This window comes from Pygoscelis adeliae, unplaced genomic scaffold, assembly GCF_000699105.1.
Source record: "Pygoscelis adeliae isolate BGI_AS28 unplaced genomic scaffold, ASM69910v1 Scaffold71, whole genome shotgun sequence".
NCBI lineage: Eukaryota > Metazoa > Chordata > Aves > Sphenisciformes > Spheniscidae > Pygoscelis > Pygoscelis adeliae.
Window position 1 is genome coordinate 8,470,331 of NW_008824356.1, and position 19,509 is coordinate 8,489,839.

A 19,509-nucleotide genomic window follows, 5' to 3' on the forward strand; every position below is an offset into this window, starting at 1 on the left:
GGCCGCACCTCGAATACTGTGTTCAGTTTTGGGCCCCTCACTACAAGAAGGATGTTGAGATGTTGGAGCGTGTCCAGAGAAGGGCAACGAGGCTGGTGAGGGGTCTGGAGAACAAGTCTTCTGAGGAGCGGCTGAGGGAACTGGGGTTGTTTAGCCTGGAGAAAAGGAGGCTCAGGGGAGACCTTATCATGCTCTACAACAACCTGAAAGGAGGTTGTAGCGAGGTGGGTGTTGGTTTCTTCTCCCAAGTAACTAGCAATAGGATGAGAGGAAATGGCCTCAAGTTGCACCAGGGGAGGTTTAGATTGGACGTGAGGAAAAATTTCTTCACTGAAAGGGTTGTCAAGCATTGGAACAGGCTGTCCAGGGAAGTGGTTGAGTCACCATCCCTGGACGTATTTAAAAGCCATGTAGATGTGGTGCTTCGGGACACAGTTTAGTGGTGGACGTGGCAGTGCTAGGTTAATGGTTGGACTTGATGATCTTAAAGATCTTTTCCAACCTCAATGATTCTATGATTCTTTTTACCTTAAAACAAACCAGAATATTTGTTCCATGGAAACTAGTAGGACATTGGAAAGATGTGGTATGGTGGACTAATTGCAATATGCTTTTGAATTGATACAGCTGTTTGCTGTTACTAATGGATGACAGGTATATTTACACATTATTAAACTTTATCTCCCATCATTGCATATATTTTTGTCTATTAAAAGAATTGTGATATTGCCTTTATGAACAAAGTTTTGTAATTCTAGTTTGTCTTGCATATTCCTTCTTGTGTTTAACTTGGTGAAAAATTTTTTTTAAACTATTGGAAAGATCCAGGCAATAGACTTTAAATAATTTATTTGCCAGACTTCTTCTTGTAAATGTTTGTATCCTATAGATATTCTTTTGCATTTCTGCTCTGGTCAATCCCTTCAGCTATTTTTGGTTTTGCGTATACCCTTACGTAATACTTGCTATTTTAAATCTGTCTCAGCAAGATGTATTATTTCTGGCATTCAGTACATATTTTCTCTAGAATACTTTAGAAATAATGCAGAGCATTGGAATAAAGTGTTTTGTTTGAAATTGTAAGAGGCTCAGCAAGTTTTTCTGAAGGTTTTAAAATATTTCTCCTACAGAAGTTAATACTATTTCTCTTGCACTCAACTTCATTGTTCTCCTTGGCCGGCCTACAGCCAAAAAGATTGACCACATGACACACCGTTTGACAGAGGGTTTGGGTTTTTCCCCACCACTAGCTGGGAAAGGTATGTCCTAAATGGCCGTCTCGGACAGTGCAGCAGGGATGGAAAGGAACAGCAGTAGTACTGCTGAGCTCTGGGGTTCCAACACCATCATTAATTACATCCAAGATAGTCAGAAAAATCACCTAACAGTCATGAGGTCCTCTTCAAAAGACTAAATCTGGAATCTGATCTTTTCCATTCTTTCTAAACCTAATGTGTATGTCACAGCCACAGTGACTAAGGATTGGATACTTCATGAGAACACACTTGCATGGTAAGAAGTTTGTGTGGTGGAGAGACTCTACTGCAGGACTCCTCAGAATAGCTAAATGAATCTGCCCATATGCAACCTTACAAAAGATCCCTCCCTCCCACTAGGGTCTTCCCTCAAAGCAAATGTCCCTTGTCCTGTATTTGCCAAAATTTATGCTGCCAAATTTTATGTTCAGTAATTCTCATCAGTGTGGGCGAAACAGTGATTATCTTTGCTATATGGATCCTTGCATTACCTGGGAAAACACATGTGAGGGACAACTCCCACTGCCTAAAACTGTCAAAGTACTCAAATATCAGTTAACTCTTGATATACCCTCCCTGTCCCAAAAAACTCAGCTGACTTCAGTATCTGTGCACCTTACCACTGCCTGTAATTGTGCTTCTCTCCAACATGAAGGTTTAGGGTGCAAGTAAGCTTTTTCTCAGTTGTAGATGGTAACTGGCATCAGCTAGGACAGTTAAGCTTATAGGCAAGAAGAAAATCCAACAGGCCAACAAGTTCCAAGAAATAAATAGTTCTTTCTAGAAGGCCTATGCTGTTCAGTATGTGCATAAGGGACCTGGAAAAAGGAGCTAACAGTAAGATAACAAAGTTTGCCATAATATTAAGATATTCAGAGCAATAAGAAAAACAGATGACTATGAAGAACTGTAGGAAGACTTCTTAAGACTGAATGACTGGCAAGAGGAATTCAGTGTACATAAATATAAAGTGATACACGTGGTAAAAAAAGACAAATCGACATCTTAAATGATGTGCTCTGAGCCGACAAACCCAATTCAGGACCAAGATCTTAGGGGTCAGTAGATAGGTCCATAAAGATACCAGCTTATGCTTCCTGGAGATGAAAAAAGCAAATCAAGTTATATTATTGGGAAAGGAGCAGAACATAAAACCGGTAATTAGTATATCACTGTATAAATCTAAACCTTGAATAATGTAGCTCAACTCTGCAACAGAAAAACAATGTAATAGAATTAGAAAAGTTTCAGAGTAGGGTAGAGCAAGGAGATGAAAGGCTTGGAGTTACAGCTAAAGAATCATCAAGTAGGGCCTCTTGGACTAGAAGGGAGATGACAAAGCTCAATAAAGTCATGAGCAGGCAGGACTAGCTGAGTTACTGAACTTCTTGCCAAAGGCTGCTGTGAGTAGTAAAGTTTACATGGGTTTATGGACAGACTGAGAATTCATGGAAAAGAAATCTGTGGAAAGATACTAAAACCACAAAAACCGTCTGTCTCAGGATGCTTCTGAACTGCGAATACATGGCAGACGGGAGGGAGTGTATCACACAGCTTGGCTATTCTTTTATGCTTCACTTGCCACACACCATTAGCAGCTATCACAGTCAGGATTCTGGCATAGATGGGACTTTTGGTCTGTTCCACGGCAGCTGCTTTTCGTGTGCTCAACCAGTTCCCCTATTCTGCAAAGACAGCTTCAACTGCATCTTCCTTCGGCAGGCCTGACCACAGAGCCCATGTAGATGAAAAATCCAGCTGAGTGAAGAACAGCCTATCCCCTGTTCACAACACTACCTCAATGGATTTGACCTCATGGCTCAAGTGAAAGGGCGGAGGCTAGCTGCCTTCTCTCAAAACCCTGCACAGAAATGGGAAGAGCCAGTGTTACCACTCTTCAGGGCTTTGGCGCTGAGATTTCAGATTGGAGAACAGAAAATCCTGTTTCAGGGTGGCAGAGAATGCCATTATTTTCTCTACATAAACTTCTGTGATTCTATTTGCATAATTGGTAATATATACGCTATGGTGTGTATATTATGTATCTACTGGTAATTTATACACTACAAAAGATTTCTTCATTCTCAGACACTGCAGAAAAAAGCCGTAAAGTTGAGCTGAGCCTTAGTTATGAGGACTTGGAACTTTCTCTGAGCAATTTAATTTAAACTGGCTGTAGCTGACCTCTGCTAGTCTCCTCTCTCTCCACCTATAGAGAGACGTGCTTTTTTGGTTAAGTAGGCATCTGTTCTAGATGACACCATCTGCAACAGGTCGGTTATAGTCAAAGTACAGCACACCCTGCTATGGCATCCTGGAATCTGAAAATAGCACAAGTAATAACAGGTAAGTTTCAAGTCACTACCATAGCATTTTGGTTTATTAACATAAATGAAACGCACTTTTGTTTCCTTTCTTGCTGGATAATTTAAATATTAATGCTCACAGCATAGTCTTTGGAAAATGTGTACAAAAAAAACCTTAAGAAGTGAAGTTTGATTTGAGCAGATCTCCTATGCTTATGTGTTAAAATGAACCAAACCCTCCCTTCCAGGCTGTTTGGCCAGGGTGATGAGTAATAGCAGCATAATCTGTATTGTCTTTCTAACAGATGCCAGGTATAATCAAATGGTTTCTGGGTTGCAGATAAAATTGGACATGGTGAGGCACAAAATTAGTTGAATATCATGCATTTCCGTTATGCGCTCCCCTCCTCCTTGGCAGGGATTCTGAAAACATGAGACATTATACTGCACTTTGATGTAGGCTTTGTGGGCTAAGGCACAAGGTGTTGAAGGGCCATCATCGTGCCCTGGAACAGAAGATGGTTAAGAGGTCTTAGCGACGCACACCGAAAGATTCTGACACCATTGTCAACCTGGAATTCACACTCGTTCAATAATACATCTGCATAAAGCTGAAATACTTTTGATCTGTTTAGGCACTTCCATATGACCCGACTTATTTTTGTGCAACTAGAAATCATGATGTGAAAGTGAACAAATGGAGGCTCTACGAGGTCAATACACAGTGTTTCATCAGCAGAACCCGTCAGTTCTAACTTCCTATCCCCATCCCACACCTACCCCCCCATGCACACGCATTGGCATGAATTGCCACAGTACCTCAAATTATCAGGTTCTCAGATTAGACAGGATACCAATCATGTGGAAATTTGTAATTTTTGTAACTGCCTGTCCTTATTTTCCACCCTGAAAATATTGGGTAACTATTAAAACATGGAAAAGTTTCATCTACTGTAGCACAGGACTTGGATCTCATTGGAGCCATCCTGAACTTACTCCTTCCAAGAGCTTAACTTCTGCAGGATTAGTATGAATCAGCTTGAATCTTACCCTACTTTTGGGCAGGAGCTTTCTTTGCTGTCCTGATGATATGCAATGCCAAGCCTTGTACGTGTGGTCATCTGAAGTCATATCCTTACTGTTGCAGATCTGTGCAGTTCAAGTTGAAGCAATTAGAGGAGGAACAGCACACTAATTTTGGTTCTCAGCTATTCACTACACAGCTGTGATGAAGAGTCTCCTCCGGGTTCTCTATTTTTCTTCTCTTTTAAGGAATGAAGTCTGTTGTGAACATCAACTTCATTCACAGCACGTATCTAAGAGCTCACTGAACAGTCATTACAAAGCGATTGGAACTGTTGGATTGTTACTTGCATATATACTGTGATACTTTTTGTAAGACCTACTTTGCTGCCAAGAGCAGCCTCCCTGTTGCAAACACTGAGACTGACAACTGGCTAGACTGCCAAACCCATGCTGGCTGTCTTACAACTGAACAGTCTCAGCTGAAATGACAGCAACTTTTCTTTGAAAAGTGAAAAAAAATGACAGCACTCCCTACGTTTTGTGAAGGCAAAGCTGCAAAAAATCAAATCCAAGCAGTAACGAGTTTTAACAAAAAACTTCTCACTGCAAATTCTGAGGCACTGTCTGAATGTCTGTCTTCTCCACGGCTTGTTGCTGACTGGCATATGCACAATAGCACTGAAATAGCAAGCAGCATGAAGGTTGTATTTGTGCTGCATATACAATGCTGGTTTCAGTCTGACTGTAGTGAAAGAATTCCCTAAATCATATGTGGATTACTGCTGCTGCCTAGAGGGAGCTGTGGAAACAAGATCAATTCTTTTTTGGCCAGCTACAGATTTCCAATTAAACCCAGCAATGATATGTCACTATAAAGCAGCAAGAAGTGTATTTTGATAAAAGGCAATTAGGAGGGGTGGCTGACACGCTGGCAGATGCACCTTCCCATGAAAAGTCCAGGGAAAAAAAAAGGTTTTTTTATTCCTTACATACACTTCTCTTTCGACAACCAAGCATGTTTGTACTCTACCTTTGACTTTTTTTAAAAGGATGGCTACCTTCTTTTATCTTTATCCTCTGTGCTCTCTCAGTTTCCTCTTTCTAGATTCTCTTTACGTCTCCTTTCTCTGCTATGGAAGAAACCCCATACTCTTCGATGAAGTACTTTACATTTTCCACCTATTATCTGAAGTTATTTAAGCTACATGGCAACATACACACAGCAACCTCAGGGAGAAATTACAAAGCTGTTTAAGGATATGACAATGATTTATGACAGAAAATGAAAGCCAAAAGATATTCTGAATAAACATGAACAGCATGTTCTGTTTATTTTTTAACTCGATCTGCTAAAATTAAGAACTGCTCCACCTTCCCTCTGCCCCCTCCCAAAACCAACTTAAGTGATATGTGCAGAAGTATCTGTGATGTGAATATACTTCTTCTTTAGCTAAACAATTGTTAACATCAGTATCATCATCACACTTACCAAGCCATTTGTCAACTCTCTACACACGTGGAATTTTACTAGATGCTGCTTTAGTGTTTTAAGATTAAAACTACTTATTAAAGTCAGACAGATAAATTCAGTCCACAAAAAATAGTATGTCAGAAATATCATTCCCAGCACTAATGCTTTGTCTTTGTTAAAAGCTCGAACGACGTAAGCTCAGACGGAAAAAGCTTCCATCCTGCAAAAATTCAAGTTTTCTGAAAGAAAAGGCAACCCAAGACAGAAGAAAACCTACAAGCAGAATTTCCACAGGGTGAATTCTGTGATACATCCTTTTCAGAAATGCTGTACTCCCCAGAACACACTGTTTCCCAGAATACATTACCTGTTGAATCCAGACAGCCCACCTGGAGTCAGCCAGTTACTCCTCTGAGGGGAAAGGTCTGGACGAAATCTTGGGACATTGGTACGGCAGGACACACGAGGAGCCCCATCTGCGGGGACCTTGCAGCAGGATTCCTAGGAGAAATGGGAGTAATAAGCCTTTGGAAAAATCAGGAAGCCAGGCAGTTTGGCAGAAAAGACTGCTTTCCTTATTTTGCTAGTCCAAACCATTTCCTCCATCACCAGCTAGGAAGGTTTTTTCTTTACCTCGGCATTAAATCCTGCCAGCTCCAGCACTTGTAGAGCAGCATCCCAACGCTCTTGGGATTCAAACGTGTCTTCCGTTCCAGAGGTCTAGAGGGCTTCTCCGCAGTGCGGTTCTGCTTCATTCGGTACCGCTAGCAAAGGAAAAGCATTTCTACCTTGACAGAACCACGCGTCCACATGCAACATTTTTTGTGTTACAAGGTTTCTTTTTATTTTTGCAATTTAACGATAGTCTTTGGTTTGGATTTGTTATTGAAATATACTTATCCAAATTAAACACTTGCTGTTTTCAATTTCAGTAACTTTTTGTTTACAAAACTGAACTAAATATGAAAACAAAACCTAGAAAGTGTAAACCAAATACACCCAGCTATGTATTTTTTAAAATAGTTACCACTAAAAGGCATTTTAAGATACCAGCTCACCAATATCCATCTTCAGAAAGGGGTTTTTGATCTATGGAAGCGAGTGGGCAACTCAATATCATTTGTAATACAGAGCGCTATTTTCAATTATTTATTCTCTCTCCCTATGACCTCATTATTTCAGATAACCCTCTTTGAGGTCACGCAAGGACATGCACATTTATACTATGTAAAAAGATATAATTGCACAGGCATTTCACACAAAAATAATTGGGAGAGTCTTCACTCCAAAGACAAAAATTGTCACAAAAACAACTTCTGAGTGTTATGTAGCCACACTGAAGGTCAAAAGTAGTTCAACTGCAGTTCATTTGACTGTACTGCAGATGTCATTAAATCTGAAAGGATCAGAGTGGTTTTGGCACGATCCCCTTAGTGGTGAAAAAAAACAGTTTGAAAAAAAGAGTAAGAGAGTCTGCTCTGAAAACAAGCGGCAAGACCTTCAGTCTTTAACAGAGTATTTTACAAACAAAAGTCCGGGCTAGAAAAAACAAAACAACAACTCCAAAGCTGATAGTTTAAGACAAGTTGTAAGGAACGATATGTAGTTGAAACTGAATGGGGATATACTGAAAGCTATGCTAGTATTTGAAGATTCTTATCCTCTCATACCTCTGCAATTAAAATAATAAAGCCATAAAGAAACCAAACTGATAGGGAAAAAAAAATCAGGTGTTTTAAAATATACTTGGTTTTGCCCAAAATCCTTGAAATACTTTGCTCATGCACAGCTGGGAGAGCATAATTAACATTCACAATTATAATGTTCTCATCTTTCCTTATAGGGATGAAATCCAGCTTTTTTTGTGTTTTAACTTGAGTTTGCTACTAATTTGTCAGCATTCTGCTTTCCCTCCTCTTTTTAGGGTCCTTTTGAAAATATTTTGGCCAGAACAACCGGCCATTTTTCCAAGCTGGTTTCTTCTTACGGAGTATGCAAGCTCAGACTGCAATCATCTTTTTTTGTAAAAACATCACAATTTCTGATAGTTATTCATCCAGAATCATCTCCAGATCCTTTTCAAGATGGTAAGTAAGGCAAAGATGACAAACGTTATGGGAAAAGCAGTACTTTTTTTTTTTTTTTTTTTTTAGACTTGCCCAAGTGTTGAGGGCTGGAGGGCAAGAGAAGTATTAGGGAACCCCCCGCCTTGAGTATTAGAAGAAAAATACCACCACTCCTTACGATTCTTGGTTTGCTATACCTTTACACCACTATAGCTGAAAGATTACTTCAAAAATCACCGCATTCCAAAATACAATCCCCCATACAGGCAGTATAGCCTATAGCTTACATTCTTTCTAATTGTATTTAGAATTTCAAGTTCAAAATTTACATTTAAAAATAAAGCACAAGTCATGCCTCAGGATACTGCTTTTAGCCAGGAACTAAAAAGATGTCACCTGCTTACACTAGAAAGCAATTCTGTCAAATCCGTTTCACTGATGAAGATGAAACCTTTATGATCAGCCAGCTATCATCCAAGAACTCTGTATTTTACTTCTCGATATTGTCTTGCATTTCCATTTACAGGACTAACATCCAGGTGGCACACCAAGTTATTCAACCAGTCTTGTCTCGAGACCCAAGTCTCAAGTTACCATAGAGAGGAAATTCTTAAATAAATATGGAAGTCTGGACTCAAGATTAAAATGTGATTTTTTTTTTATAACATTGTGATGATGTTAAATGGGAAGTCTGCAAGGCAAACTGAACAAGTAGGTGACAGTCATGTTACCTGCGTATGATGAAAATAAATTCATAGTCTTCAGTGTTATGTAATAGTCTTTAAGCCTCATATATTAAACAAATGCACATGCAAGATAGTAAATGAAGTGGCAAACATTTTTAAATAACATCTTTAATTAAAGTTTTTGCAAAGGCAAAATATTAAACTTAAAATAGGTCTTAGTACATCAAAATACTAAGTTCTCTAATCGTATTCCAAGCATGGCCTTTGAAACATAATATCCTGTATATCACAGAGGAGCAACCTTGATCTGCAATTGTACAGAATGAATTTTACAAACATAATAAATATATTTACCCCCTTACACATAACAGTATATGTACAACAGCAGTTGACAATAGTAGCTCAGAACAGCAAAAAAGGATATTCCCCCACTCCATAATCTATTGGTACCCTATGCACTCTGGAACATGTCTCATTGGATGACTGTACATATAGCTAACCCAAGGTAGTTCTTCCTGTTAAAAAAAGCTCCTTTTGTTCCACAATGTCTAATCCACCAAATAATAATTAGAAGACACACTGCATGAACTGCCTGAAAAAAGTAGGCAACAGGGAAACCAACGGACTGGTTTTCACACATTTCCCAACCAATCACAGCAATGGGAAAATGAGACTTTAAATGCCAGACACCAATACGCAACAATATGCAAGTTTCTTCATCCTGTATAGTCACCAATCCCAAATTCTGAAAAGAACTCTGATTTCAGTTGGGGGTGCGTGGGTGGGGTGGCACACAGTGAACCCCACGATGCTGTGTAAGGCAGCCCAGTATCAATCCAGTGTGCGTTAACCTAAAACCACCGTTCACTTCCTGGACATCTTATTGCATTCTATTAGGAAACTTTTGCTTTGGGGGAAATTTTGGGGGGCTTTATTGGTTTTAGGAGCTTTTACAAATTGAAGAGATTGAATCAAAATGAACTTTAGTTAACAAGGTCTCTAACTCCTTCACTGGAATTAAGAAATTTTACTCTGGTAGTGTTATGTGGCGACATAATTACTGCTAACTGTCAAGCGGTAGAATTATTTTCACAGACTCAATGAATTTTACTTTAACACTCCTAATTGTGCAGCAGAAATAGAAAAAACGTTTATCAAAAAGAACCTGTTACATGACAACATGTTCTTTGCTCTTTTCTAGAAACTGTGCTTCAGAATCGCGTATCATATTCTTGGAAATAAACTCGGACCACAATTACCACTTTAAATAGTGTTTAGGAAACTGAATGATGTTCAAATGCAACTTGTGAGTACAATGCAGGAACAAGGAGTATGAAGCCTCAAAGAAATCTTGTCGCTAACCAGCAACTGAGGGGGAATAAAAACATATTTTATTTAAATAGTCCAATATAAAGTTCCTTATGTGACTAAATTCTCTATTATCTCCTTAACAGAAAACTATTTCAATTTGTTTTCAACTTAGATGTTTTAAAATGATTGCACACACTAGAACCCAACAGAATTAGAGCAAAAAAGTTGCTTTTCTCATTGAAGCACTGCAGGAAATTTACTCTCTCAGGAATCAAAAAAAAAAGTACTGTCATACTGGCAAAACAGGTATTCTGCAAACTGAAAAGGCACAAGACTCCCAGTTTTGCCCAGTTGCTCTACAAGTTTCCATCAGCCATCATGGTTATAATTATGAAGTCATCTTTCCCCATTTTTTCCATCATAAAAAGGTGCTCCATTATCTGTGCAAATTTTAACATAAGCCCTCTTGAAACCATTAATTGTTTCCATAATACTGAACTATTTAAATGGGGGGGGCGCGACACCACGACAGGGGACAGGGGACGGACCCAACCAAAAAACCTATTTCCAAGGGGGAGGGGAAATCATTTATGAACTATGAACATGGGAATCCCTTGCCCTCTGAAAGGAATGGTTTCTTTGGAACCTACTGAAATGGTCTGTTCAGTTACATTGTTAAAACCATGATTAAAAATTCAAGTACAATAATAAAATTAAGCAAACTACATTCTTACAGCAAGCTGCTACAATAAAATGAAATTAAAACATGCTTTTTGATTTTAAAAAAGGAACACTTGATGTAGCAATAAGAGCACAGTTTGGTATGTTCATGTTTGACTGGCTTTCCGAAAACTTCACAGGTATTTGTATTTGAAGACAAAACTTCTTATCTGAAAAGCATACCATACAATTAGCTTGCAAGAGACTGTGCAAGTTCAGAAAGCTTCTAACATCCTTCGGAACAGGCTAAGCTTAAGTTACCTTTAAAGTTCTGCTATCCCTTAAAAATAAATAAAAAGGCTATGCAGCTTCTAGTATATGTATGTGGGTGAAAAAATATCACTAAGATGTATGAAAACAAAGTGTCTTACAAGTTATCTGGGTTCCAGTAGTATAAACAGGAATCTATAGCTAAAGGGATTTTTTTTTTTTTCTTTTTATTGGTTTGGTTGTGCAGCATTACGGGAATTTTTCTGAAGTCTACTACTTCAGACTTATTGGTAACAGATATGGAAAAAGTGAGGGAAGGAATTAGTTGGTACATTATTGATTTCATCGCAGTTGTACACAGAAGTGTCAACAGTGGTAAAAAAACAGTGCTTTCTTCTTTGTTCAGATGAAATGAAATCAGTTTGAGATACTGTGAAGCCCCAAGCCAAAAATGCACTCAAAATGATGATTCCATTACTTAAGAATGAATTAGAAGAAACATCAATTAACTTTTCACAAAGCTTATGTATGAAGATGGCTTACTAACAACCATATGGCTCTAGACATAGCCTGCAGGCAGTTTTAGTCTGTATCAATGAGAGTACAGATGTACGAAATCACAGCCAAAAAAACCCTCTTTACAATGTGTTTCGCGTTTTCTACGTACTACTGAGACTATGAATGCACTTGGAGGCAAGTAAATCAGACAGAATGAAAATTAGAGCAGTCAATTATATACTGCTAAAATACACTTGTGACTTTGAAACTTTTTAAAAATTATTTAACATTCTCAAGCAAAAAAGGGTCAGAAATCATGGTTCAAATGTCTGCTTCTGAAAGTCTTCCCCAATTTAGTTAAAATTATCTTCGCTGTGTTCTTTTTTCATCACCTTTCCAAGCACCCAATGAAACATAAAATTTTTTTGAAATGGTGAGCCACATGAACATTCCTTCCTCAACAGTTTCTGAAGTGTAATGCCCATTCCCTCTCCTCGTTCAAAAGTAACTGCATTTCTGAAAGCAGGGTTTGCAAGAATAACCTATGCATGAAGAAAAGGTGTTCACTTCTCAGGAGAGGAAGGGAAGGAGGGGGGGAGCAACCTTGTTGCTTTTCACAAAAAAAACCCCAAAACAAAAACAAACAAAAAACCCAACAAAAAACACCACCACAAAACCACACCTCTGGAAAAGGCAAGTGAAAAAGTGACTACACAAGGTTTAGTGCATCCGACTGCTTGATCTTCTGTTACCAAGACAGTCTAAAGATACTCTAACAAAATTTGTGTTCTCAAAGCTGTGTGCAGGTCTCTTCATGAAATTACATGCCACCTGGAAACTTTAGAGAGAGAAACTGCTGCGGGTAACTTATGGCTATACTTTTTAGTAAAGCGGATCTTTGATTAACAGAGTTGCAGCCAGGATGTTAGAATTTTTATGTGACTTTCTATATTAAAAATGTAGTCATTCTTGTGGTCTGTTGAATTATTTGTGGATGTCTGGTCTACATACGTAATAAGCAGGTGAAGGAATGCATCTATAATGCCATTACCTACACATTTAATTCAAAAGGTCTCCAAAGCCTTTTTAAAAAAAAAAAAAAAAAAATCAATGGAAACTATATTATTTGTTTCATTTCAGTGATGCTGAACCACCACCAAAACAGCAAGAATATAATTAACAAGTTAAGCAATCTGACTTTCGTGGGGGGAGCTACAGGTGCTTAGTATTTAAAAAATACAGCCCTAAATAAAAGGTATCACTTACATGAAATTAAAATAATTTTGAAATATAAATGATCATTTTACCATTTTGTAACTGCTAGGAACAACAGCCTGTTTATGGGGAACTGAATTGAAAACAACAAATAGATATAATAATTAATGAGCATATCAGAATTAAAAATATTTTCCTTATACAAGTTATTTAAAATTTAACACCTTAATTCTTTCCCTTCTGTACAAAGCTTGCACGCAGTTTAAGTAACATTCTGACCATCCTCACTACCAAAAGGAAGTGTTCAAAGCAAAGATTTGTACACACAATAAGCATTTTCAGATTAATAATCTATCAAAGGGAAGAGTTCCTTCAATCAGTGGAAGTAGTATTTTAAAATCTTAAATCAAGGGACGAAGGGGTGGGGGGGTGGGACAAAGCCTTACATGCTAAATACCAGCTGTAGGTACCTGTATGTAGAATTGATAATTAAGGTATTCCTAACACACAAAACCAGCTCCCAGACAATGCTATAGCTGCTACAGTCCATGGCTTGCTCATCTGAAGTAGTGTCTTTGTTGCCACATTTTACCTTTGTTCCAATACTTTTGTTTATTGTTTATTTCTGATGTGCAGATACACATTTTGATTGGAGTATGCGTCCAAGTATCAACCTTTCCTGCTTTTGATTTTTTTTCCTTTTACAGGGAGTTTTTTTGTTTTGTTTTGTCTTTTAAAACTTCACCATTCTGCGTCCCCAATGGCTTTGGAAAATACATAATCTCTTCCGTTAAGATTCATGATGCCATCTTTGAGATGAAATTTCCATTTGTTTTTACTTCTATGAATCTAAAAACAGGGGAAGAAGTTGAACTATTACTCTGCATCAGAAATAGGTAACAATGCGTAAGTAAACTGTAAGGGCAAGAAAAAATGAAAATAACTATTAGACATACATTACTAAATTACTACAAATATCTTGAAAATCAATTCTGCATTTAGCTATGAAAAACAAAAACTAATTATGCATATAGCAGTACTTTGTTTTCGTTTTTTAAACCAGGGACAGCAACTGTTACAAAACTACACAAGTACAGAAGCATTCCAAAATCCAAAGCATACAGCACATTTTTAGAGGTGGTTAGAAAGGAAGAAGGAGAGATGTATCCACCTGTGCTGCTTTAATTTGATTAACTTATCTTTGATTACAACAGCCATGAAACTCCTCTTGAAAGGCAGAAATCCCCATTTCAACCACTGTTTTAAACCAGCCCTGAAAGGGTCAAACACTAAGTTTTATTATTTGCACCTCTTGTCTAAACTCCATTCTGCATGAAAACTAGTCTGATTAGGTTATATATAGATAGATAGCAGGCCTATTCAACTTTCTACTTCTAATATTACAGTTTGACTCTGGGTTTCCGAAAGTGAAGTTCTGGTTAAACGGCAAGGGGATTATTTACAAGGTTTTCAGTCTGAAAACCCCTATGGTAAAAAATGCACAAGCTGATATAGAATATATGTATTAGTCTTATATTCTATAATTTCTCCTCAACGGTGAGTCATTGTATAAGATTTACATTCCAATTCTCATGAAAAGTGTCAAGTGAGAAAAGTAATATCTCCAGTATTGGGGATGATGGCATGAAGCTTCAACTTTAACCTATAGTCTTCCCAGTTAAAATATTGTCCCTTTTAAGGCTTTGTTTAAAAGAAATTTGTAAGATTAAGCTGGGAGATTAGTCCAGGTATTTGCAACAACCCAAGAAACACTGGACAGAAAGAAAAAAAAAATTAAAAAAATAATAAAAAAGACAACATTCTTGCTCCCCAGGGAGTCCATATTACGGGAGCCTGTGACATAACGGATCTTCAGGTTATAACAGATATTCCTGTTAACACAGGATAAGACAAAGAATAACACAACAGTTTTATTCATATTCTCTTTAGAAAAATATTCCATACACAAGTAACTTATTTCTTCATGCCCATTCCCAGACAAATACTACCTGATTACAGAAAGCAGGTTGACCAATGCAGTAAAGGAGATCAGAGAAGATACAAGGACAAGAAATAGTTGTAGTATTGAAAGACTTCAATTATCTTATGCCTACTGAGTAAACATCAATGGGTAGCATTGAGGCTGTTTTAGATACTATAGAGCCAAGTCCTACTGCATGAAGATGTTAAGTCAGGAACCCACAAAACACATAATCCTTTTCTTGGTTCAAGACAGTGTGCAAGGCTTAAGTCAGAAAATATCACTGGAACTAACAGCAACTACGTAAGACAAACATTTTCCCAGGGGTAATAAGAAGTCAATAAATCCACTAAAAGAGTGTTTAACTAAGTTTATGTTCATATGTTTAATTTAAAACTAAAGGAAACTGAACTAAATTCAGTCTAAAGTTAGAAGAGTAAATTTGGCAAAAACACTAAAAAAAAAAAAAACCAAAACCCACCCAAACAAAAAAACCTACCACCAAACCAGAAAACCCCCCACATACTGTAAGCACAGAGCACAGCAGATAAATACCTGCCACCTATCAAAAGGGCATCAGAAGGAGCAAAAGACCACCAGCACACTTAAGCAGCAGGACAACAAGATATTCAAAGAAAGCAAAGATCTTTCAGAAAGCTGAAATGCTGTCCAAAAGAGAGAAGATTATCATAAACTTATGCAGATAAAACATAAAAATGTAATTAGGCGATCTAAAAGAAGTTAAGAAAATTTTACAAAAGGCATAAAAACAAGGAAACCCCATTGCAATTTTTCAATTTCCATCAAGGACAGGAAGTCTCACTATTAGTGTTGTAGAAACAAACAGTAAAGTAGCACCAGAACAGATATGACCATAGCACTCAATCAATTATTAGTACTGTTGTTTGGTCTGTGCTCACTTTAAGCTAAAAAGTCATCGGCAACAGCAAATAAATGAACAAGGAAAGGTCTGGCTTATATACTCTACTTGTCCTTTCAAATGGCGTTCACCAAAAATCCCTCATCAGAAGCATTTGAGCTACCATGAGGAAGGTCCTCAGATAAGTACCTGAATAAAGATGGGAGAACAAGGGTAAGAACACTGTTTTACAGTGAAATGACATCATTCCAGAAGAGATTTGTGCTGGCTGGAGTCTGCATGGTTTAAGAATTCACTAATCATCTGGAAAATGACAAAATGTCACTGATGATACAAAAGAACAGTTACTGAAGAGCTGCAGAACGATATTACTGCCCTAACTCATGTAATAAAACAATGGTGGCATTCAATGTATATAAAGGTAGTAACAATGGAAAAAACAATTCCAACTTACATGGATAGAAAAATGATGGGTTTGAGTTGACAATTACAAGTCAGGAATGAGATCCCAATGTTCTAAGACTTTTCCATAAGATCATCAGCTCTGTGTTCAGTGGGGTCAAAAGCACACATGAACTATTGCAGAACACTGCTACACCACCTAATAAATTGAAGGTTCACCTGTGTTATGAATAGCTCTGATCCTCCCTCAACCTTATCCACCTGTATCAAATAAGATACAGAAGAGTAAAATGGATCTGGAGAATGAAAGTAAGAATAATCAAATGTTTGGACAGCTGTACAAATAACAACCAAGCAAAGTATAGCTCTGATTTCAAAGAGATGACTGAGGAGGGTTATGATGATCTGCAGTACCATAAAAGGCACCAAAAAAGCAAAGAGGAAACACTCTTCTAAATAAAGAACTATGAGGTATCATGTGAAACTGATGGGTTAAAAACTAGGTAATTCTCCACACATCACACCATTTATGAAAATTCTTGTCGTAAGACAACGTTTACAAGGATTCAAAAAATAATCAAATTAATTTCTGACAAATTAAGGAAAAAATCCTCTGCTGGACATTTGATACAAAGCCACTATCTGGCCTCAAGAGACAGTTCACAGAAGGATGGCAAAATGCTCTACGTGAGCATCGCTACCTGTTTGCCCTTGTCTCGTTGTTCCAGAGGCACCCACCATCAGCTGATGCACAGCACTGTGCAAGAGGGAACTGCTCAAAACAACTGAGCTGATCCTGTGTATTTTATAGAGACAAACTGAACGACGATTGTTTGATAACTGATTAAGTCCTTTCAGAGCACATTAATCATCAGAGGTTAACGATATACACCATTCCCTACTGAGTTCGCATTCTTAACTTTTAAGGTCAGGATTTCAGAGTAGTTCCTGTTGCTCAGCTTTAGCAGCTCCCAACAAGCTTTTCTGACTGCTATTCTGAGGTCCCTCACTATTCTAATGAACCGCCTCAAAACTAACAGTTTTGGATTACAGTCTGGAGGAGACAGATGGCTGGGATGTAGATACTGATACCACTATCCTCTGTCTTAAATTCTCTGTTGAATCTCATGACAAGTCTAAGCATAGTCTGGGCATAACTGATGATTTTCTAACCAAGCCATTCTTCGCAACGTAGAAGTTTTTATTCAACAAGCTTACAGCTTTTTTCTGCTTTAAAAAAAGATCCTTATTCATCATAGTCCAATTAATCTAGCATAGGAAAAGAAAGAAAATCCACATTGAATAATCTTTCTGCATACTACCTCAGTAAAAAGGTGTCTGATGTCCTCTAGATACATTTAAAACAATTCCAGACATGGATGAATCCTTGCATATTCCAGGGCAAATACGCAAGAAGAAATTAATGATTATAGAGGAGGCAAGACAGTTCTGCAGAATTTAAAGCAAAATAAGCAAAAGCATTCCACATTGCCATTTCAGTAAAGAATGCACAGCACAGAAAGAACCTTCTCCTCTGGTAACTATTCTATCATCAAGAAGAGATATTTTTAATGATCAAGGAACAGTTTTCCACAAGTCTAAATCATAATGACTACTTATTCCGTTCATGGCCACAGCAAACGTACATAGTTAGAATAGTTCACTTCTCCTGGGCGCAGAGGACTGACCATTTGTTAAAGGCCACAAGAAGACATGATGAAAACGCAACCCAATTTTTCTAAGCTTTACTCATTACCTAGTACAAACATGTCACACAAACCTGTTTTAAGAACAAACAATAGCTAATTCCTATATTACCATTCACATTATAATCTTTACAGATCTACCTGTACTTAACAGCAACAAAGATGCTACTTAAAAATTATGACTTGACAGAAAGAACAACAGAGAAAGTAGAATTCTTGGATTCTGTTCTGTAGAGATTACCTTATCGTACTGGCACACAACAACATTTTCTGTATCGAACAGTTCTTGTCCTTCCTCATCACTCACATCATCTTCACTGTTAAGAGGCTCCTGAAAGAAACAAATGCAAAAAGTTATGCTCTTTAGTAAGATCAGAGCTGTTACTTTGATTATTCACATGAGGCTACAGTCTTGTCTATGAACTACAGGACCTAAAATGCATTTGAGGTGGGGAATATTAGGCTTTCCAGCAGAGGGCTGATGTACACACACTTCCTTCCTGCGCTCCATCCTGAGATGACGTCCTTACCAATTTTAGTCTGGAACTTCAGTGTCCAGGCCAGATTCCGGGCACTGCAGCCTTTTGTCACCACAACCATTCTTGCTCCTTTACTATAAATGTTCTGGTGCTTGCAATTTGTCTTCACAAAAAAATTTATCCTTATGCAGATTTTTATTTTTCTAAAGCATCTAAGCAGTGGAAAGGCGACATTAAGTCACATCATTCCCATGTGCCATTAAAAATAGAAACTCCATGACTTATTCACGTTTGATGTACCACAAACAGAAACAGACCTCAACACATGCACAAAGTTTTTACAGGAGGGGAAAAAAAAAATGCTTTAAGATGATCTTGCATAGATACATACAAAATAACTTCTTCAGACCTTCTAGAATGTATTTTCACGTCCCTTAAAAGTTACTTTCATTTCTTCCTCTTTCTGCTAACACTGTTCTAGCAGAAATTTGGGGATTTTTTAAATCTCATGTAAATAACAAACATTTCAGAAGCTAAAACAACCTCTAATGAACGCAAAACAACTTTTCTGAAGTCTTCTGTATAATCCTCATCTTCCCACCTACTCCCAAATATATAAGCTGAATGGGGACATGCTAGTGAGAGAAGAAAGAGGTGTACTCAAGGTCCCAATTCCTTCCAAAGTAATGCTACATTTAAGTGACTCCAAAAGTTTTAAGAAACTGGTCCACTCATTAAGTAACTGCTGATGAACAAAGGTAGCAAAAATAACAGATCTCTGGCATGCTGGTAATAAAGTCTTGGCATATAAAAAAATTTCCACAAGAATGCTAGCATTAAGGCACTATTAAAGAACACTTAATATTTAAGCATTATGACCTATACTTAATAAGGCAACTATTAAAACATTCAAACTGATATCAGTGCTGATCAATATAATGGAAAAGTGATGTGAACCCAACCTGTAAGCTGTAACAGAAAAATACTGTTAGACACCACTGTAGATGTACTCCAGAAAACCTGATTTAATTCCTTGATAAGAATTAGAATTTTTACCTGCATATACTGCATGAGTGATACAGACTGTGAAATGCTACATATGCTCCTCATATTGGCATTTTAAATGGAATCTTAAAGTAATTGGACAGGCTGCAGAGAACTGTGGAAGTGATCTGGCAGTTCAAAATGCATTTTAGGGATAGATTTAGGGAGTACCAAGTTTCCTGTCAGACACTGAAGTAACAGTACTTTTAGCTTATTAGTATCCCCCCCCCCCCCCTCTTTTTTTTTTTTTTT

General features: G+C 37.6%; 1 protein-coding gene across 1 annotated transcript in view; it reads right to left on the reverse strand.

Moving 5' to 3' along the window:
* Positions 1 to 12,592: 12,592 nt before the first annotated feature.
* Positions 12,593 to 19,509, reverse strand: part of GTF2A1 (general transcription factor IIA, 1, 19/37kDa) — a 17,677-nt gene continuing 10,760 nt past the window's right edge. The window contains exons 7-8 of the mRNA XM_009319426.1: positions 17,976 to 18,065; positions 12,593 to 13,614 (exon numbers count right to left, since the gene is read on the reverse strand). Of these exons, the coding sequence (XP_009317701.1) occupies positions 13,507 to 13,614; positions 17,976 to 18,065 (198 nt within the window). The 3' untranslated portion in view covers positions 12,593 to 13,506. The remainder of the gene's footprint in view (positions 13,615 to 17,975; positions 18,066 to 19,509) is intronic.